Genomic DNA, 6,272 nt, shown 5'->3' on the forward strand with positions numbered 1-6,272 from the left:
AATGAGATAAAAAAATAAGTATAAAAATATTATCATTGTTCTAATTAGTAAATTAATCTTTTGATAAAGTAGAGTTTAAGTAGAAACCACAGATATTATGAGTTCACATAATACCAACCAGCACATCTGGTTGACGCTTCCTAACGCCACGTGTCTTCCAACCACAATTCCATCTCTATAAAGGCATCCCCTGCCCCCATTATACAACTTAAGCTGTGCACTCCGTCCCAGAACACAACCACTAATGTGATTCCTTCTCCATCACCTTCCATTCTAATTTCTCTTCAGTTAAATTTCCGAAACACAGAAACTATGTTACTAGAGCCACCAAGCCCTTTGCCCCGACCCAAACTCGGAGCCATCTTACACTCCGACCCTCCGTCACTTCACAACCGCGAATGCTGCAACGACAGCGACGACGATTTCTACCAACAGCAACGCCCCAGCAACGCCACGTGGAGCCCCCAATACAGCACAACTAAGAACAGCAGCAAAACTTTTTCCCCTTACTCGCTCTCACCGTTCAACAACCAACCCAACCTAGCACCCCTCACCATGTCTCCATGGAACAACAACTCCTCGTTACATGACGGCCTGGTGGGGTCCATTGTTCGCGAAGAGGGACACGTGTACTCCTTGGCGGTTTCGGGAGACTTATTATACACGGGTTCCGACAGCAAAAACATAAGAGTGTGGAAGAATCTCAAGGTCTTCGCCGGCTTCAAGTCCAGAAGCGGTTTAGTCAAATCCATAGTGATTTCGAACGAGAGAATCTTCACCGGTCACCAAGACGGAAAAATCAGAATTTGGAAGGCTCCACTGAGTGATAACCCAAACCAAACCAACCATACGCGCATAGCAAGTTTACCAACTTTCAAAGACTATGTCAAAAGTGCCATGAACCCCAAAAACCGCGTCCAAGTTCGGCGGAATAGGAACGCTGTTAGGATAAAGCATTACGACGCCGTTTCGAGTCTGAGCCTGGACGAGGAGGAGGGTTTGTTGTACTCTGCCTCGTGGGACAAAACGGTTAAGGTGTGGAACGTGTGGGATTTTAAGTGTTTGGAATCTATTGACGCTCATGGAGACGCGGTGAATGCGGTGGTGGTGGGGTTCGAGGGGCGCGTGTTCACGGGCTCCGCCGACGGGACGGTGAAGATGTGGCGGAGGGAGGGTGAAGGGAGGAGGAGAATGAAGCACGTGCTGGAAGAGGTTTTGTTGGATCAGGAAAGCGCGGTGACGGCTCTGGCGGTAAACCGGTGGTGCGCGGTGGTTTACGGTGGATCTTCCGATGGGGCGGTAAATTTTTGGGAACAGCGGGAGAAGGAGGGTGGGGTTTGCCACGGCGGCGTTTTGAGGGGGCATAAGTTAGCGGTTCTGTGTGTTGCGGTTGCAGGGAATTTGGTGTTGAGTGGATCAGCTGATAAGAGTGTGTGCGTATGGAAGAGAGAGGAGAGTGGGGTGCACACGTGGCTTTCGGTTCTCGCTGGACACACTGGGCCTGTTAAGTGCATCGCTGCGGTTGAGGAAGAGGAGAAGTGCATGGTGTATACTGGGAGTGTCGACAGGTCTGTCAAGGTGTGGCGCGTGTCTATGAACGCGCCGGAACTCAGAATTTGTAGGAGTCACATTTCTTTGACTCCTTTGGGTCAGATTGGTGTTGGATCAGAAAAATATGAATGAAAGAGGTAACGATGACAAGTGTGACCACTGATATAATTAAAAATATATTAAAAAAATGGTAAGGAAAATTAATATTAAACAAAATTAGAGCTGAATGTTTATCTACTTAAGAAGAAAAATTAAAGAAAGAATCTCAATTTTCTCAAGTTTAAGTCTAATTGTTTATACTAAAATTATATGTTTTCATTATTATATATATTTTTGTTTTTCACAAGTGTAAAACGAATGGTGACAAGTGTTTAAACGTTTCTAACTCAGTTGCTATATTTACATTTCCTCTCATTTTCCTTTCATCAGTCCCTTCCCTCCCAAAATGTTTGCGCTGTTACGCTTCCAGGGAACGTGAATAAATCTCCATTTTTTTCTTTTTGGCAATGAACTGGGATCATATGCAGCAATATATATAATAGGAAGTAAAAGAGACATTTCAAACAGCGGCAAACACTCACAAAATTTTGTTTTGTCATAATGTGTAGCTATTTTATGGGAATTAAATTAATTAATTAATTAATCAGCATTGCTACTAAAAGAAATTGGGAAAATGTTTGACAGACAATTCTTGAAATATCTACACTTAGATATTAAATATGTTAAATAAGTATTTAAATTACTTTGATGTTTATGAATCAAAGTTGAAAAATATTAATGATCACAAATGTCATTATTTAACGGTTTAAGACTTGTGGTGGGTGCATAGGTAGAACGATTATGGGGATGATTGGGACATGAGGCTTACTCTGAATGAAGTCAAGGGACCCATTTGATTTTTTTCCCCACTGGGGAGCACTTGGATTTGGCTGCTTGTGCGATTGATTGAGTGAGATGCTGAAAGCTATGCACATTGATGCCTTCAAAGAAGGGACTAATGGTAGCCTCTATGGCACGGCTACTTCACTTATATCCGACACGTACCGGTACCACTACACAAATAACTAATTATACCTTAAGTGCTAGTTAGATAATTTTTCTTTTTAAAATAAATACTAATTTTAATAAATTTATATAAATTATATTTTTCTCTCCATTTTTTTTATCAAAATTAAATCATTTATTCTTACGTATAGTACATGCCATATGAGTTTATTAAATTCTTTATTATAAATATTTTTATGGCAATCTACTGACATTACCTTTAATTTTTTGAAAATTGTGGCATGAGTATATCAATCGGACCCGTCATGCAACATATCATAACGTTACATACTGGCATATGGGACAAGTCAAGTGCCAAAAATGGCCAAAAAATGAAAGCTATGGTTATATATCATGTGTGTTCTTAAATGAAGGGGTAGAATAGGTAGCTATACATCATATGCAGCTTGCATATGGATCACCTGCCTTAGATTTGTAGTTCGTGCGTTATTGGCTTGACCACGTTTCCTGAGGCTTTGTCAACTATGTTTTTGTTACAGTTTGACAACCACCTCCATTTAATTGTGAATATATATATATATATATATATATATATATTTTTACACCATCATCATTATGTTATTATTAATATTTGATGTAATAATAATTTATATAAATGTTTTGTATTAAGAGTATTAATATAGCTCTAAAATATTTAGATTAATATTAATAATTTAATTAATTTATATATATATATATATATATATAAAGTTGGCAGCATACTAAAAGTTTGTTGATAATTAACATAAATTAGATTTAAAAGAGAAGGAAAAGAAGAGGTAAATTTTTCTCTTATTTAAATGTTGAATATTAAAAAGGAAGAGTAACAGAGAGTTTAACATGTAAATGACATTATATTTTTTATATTTTTTTTATTCATATATTTTATATATATATTTTTAAAATAAAATAATATTTTTCTTTAAAAATTAATATTTTTAAATTTTTTATAATTTTTTTAAAAAAATTCTCACTCTAAAAACTAACATTTTTTTGGAATTTTTTTATTTTCTTATTTTTTTAACTCTAAACTATGTTAAATATTTAATCTAACAAATAAAAATATAAATGATAAATCTCTCTACATTAGTCAATAAACTCTCCAAAATGAGGGAACTCAAATGCCAAGTTAAAAGATTTTGGAGTATAGAAAACCTCTTTAACCATTTCCCTCATTTTTAATTAATTTTTAGACAAGGGTTATTGACCACTAACCTCCCCTTTCTCTCCTTAACATGAAATCCAAACAAAGCCTTAAACTATAGTGATTTGTACTTGGAATAAGATTCTCATGTTTGTTGGAAGTATATTTGGGCTACTTTGAGTTGAAAAAAATATAAAGATGAAAAATGTATGAGTTTCTCACTTTTTGACAAGTTTTTATGAAAAATTGTTGGCCAAAGAAAACATTAATTTTTAGTCAAAAGAGAGGTGAATTTTTGACTTTTTAGAGAAAATATGGCCATAGAAAAACATGATTGTTTCTCAAAATAAAGAAAATTTGAGATTCACTTTGAGAAACATGGTTTTGGTCAAAATGAAGTAACATTTTTGAGGACTGTTGGCAGTTTCATGAAAGTTTGATAGATAAGTTACAAGTTGCAAAAATGTCCAAAGTTAGTCAAAAGATAATGTTTTCAAAGTGGTTTTTTATAGCTTGTCATTTGTAATATGTGAAGTCAAGAATGCATTAAAGTCCACTTTGTTGAAGGGAATGGATCAAGTATTTCTCTCAAAATATCTCAAGTGACAAGACTTTTTAGGGAGAATTTAAGATTTGTCTTGATGATTTGAAGTGTCAAAACAGTTATGAGCATTTATAACTTTAGACACTTGGCAAAAATCATGGATGAAACATGACAACGATTACAAGATGTTTTAGGTAGTTACATTGGATAACAACATGTTCTAGGCAATTGTAATATTATATTTATAAATAGTTTTTTATTTTTCATTGTTGGGGATTTACGACTTTTATACTAAAACACTTGCACTCAAAATCTCTACATTGCCAAAGTTATGCATTGGTAAGACCTAACAGACAAGAGATCAATAATTTTGTGTTGATTGTTGTTCAAAAGTTATACATTCATTTACTGCAATTTAATTTCAATATCAGTTGTTACTTTATAATCTTTTAATGCTTTACATTAAGATTATTATGCAATTCTTTTTCTTCTTCCACCATTTCTATTTTAATGTTACCTTTCTTACAATGTTAATTTCTTACTACGAACACAATATGAAGAACCCGTAAAAAGGATCTAAAATTTAATCTATGATTCTTTTTAAATTTATTTGTTTACTAAAAATTCACCGTAAACAAACTAGTAGGACCATTGAATTAGTGTGTTTACATTAATGTTGTTTGCATATTATTGCCATTTTTATGCATGTTATTGCGTAGTGAAAGTTGTGTCATGACTCACAACAATAACATAAATAGAGGTAATAACACTGGTAATGGTAATTCAAGAAATTCACATGAGGATAATAGTACTAGCCCAGAAAATAACAATGACAATGTTAATACTGCCATAAATATGGTGCTAACCATGATATTACCAACATCCTCATTGTCAATAGTTAGTCAATTAATAGTTACTTTACGTAATCCTGATGTATGATCCAGTCAGAGGCTTAGGCAAAACCCATCTTATTGTCTACCTCCTGGGTTTGTTCCATCAATTCTAGGTGTAACACCCTCATTTTTCATTTCCTTTGTTTAATGAAAATAGGAATTTTGGTGTAGGTTTTCTTGTTCAAGCAAGAAATGATAATATCACCCCAACTGTTCCCTCACCCAAGTAAGAAGGGTCTCACTCAAGCAAAGTCGTATGGAAATTAAAAAACTCTCTGAACCCATGAGCAAGAATACCTCTCGTGTAACACTTTAATTTAATTTTCAAATAAGAAATTTCACAAAATGAGAGTAATAAAAATTTCATTCAAATAGTCTTCCAATACACAATTTCATTAAAGTATTTCAAAACAAGGATGAATTACAAATTTGAATCAATTATTGCTACATGACTTAATTAATACATTTTAGTTCCAAAAATAAATATTCTAAGCCCTATAACAGTATCATTCATCCCTTCATTGAGCCCGATATTGATTGTCTTAGTCACCTAAAAAATAAATGTAAGAGTGAGTACTTTACACTATCACACACAAGCACAAAGAGTCACCTCACTTTGCACATTTCACAACAATTACTAATATGATAAAATTACATTTAAACAAGCATCAATCCATTACTTTCAATAATACTCATACATAATTGCACATCAATTCACACACAGGTGCGCTCATTGCACCCTCAATCATTTCACCTAATATGTGCGCTCACTGCACATTAGCCACGCTCACTCTAATCACAGATTTCTAATGCCCTCAACCTCAGGGACTTACTCAGTTCACACCATGGATGGTCGCCGAATAGCTCCTGCTTCACAAATACAACGTGTGCGGTATTGAGCCCCTCAAGTAAAGGTGTTAGTCAGAAACCGAGTCAAGAGGAGAGTGTGTGGCCTATGGTGCACCCACGCTCACTGTTGGTGTCACCACCACCCTCTCTTTCTCAAGGTATTTCTACTGCCCACATCTTCCACACCCTTAGTGTATCGCTGAATCATTCATAGTTTCCAATCAATTCAAGCTCAATCACACTCAGC

General features: G+C 35.1%; 1 protein-coding gene across 1 annotated transcript; it reads left to right on the forward strand.

Moving 5' to 3' along the window:
• The first annotated feature begins 260 nt into the window (after nt 1-260).
• Nucleotides 261-1,683, forward strand: LOC113870093 (protein JINGUBANG-like). The gene has a single exon (XM_027506691.1). The coding sequence runs from the start codon at nt 313-315 to the stop codon at nt 1,681-1,683; it is 1,371 nt and encodes a 456-aa protein (XP_027362492.1). The 5' UTR covers nt 261-312.
• Nucleotides 1,684-6,272: the final 4,589 nt, after the last annotated feature.

This window comes from Abrus precatorius, unplaced genomic scaffold (assembly GCF_003935025.1).
Source record: "Abrus precatorius isolate BTA unplaced genomic scaffold, Abrus_2018 Scaffold6, whole genome shotgun sequence".
In the NCBI taxonomy this organism is placed as follows: domain Eukaryota; kingdom Viridiplantae; phylum Streptophyta; class Magnoliopsida; order Fabales; family Fabaceae; genus Abrus; species Abrus precatorius.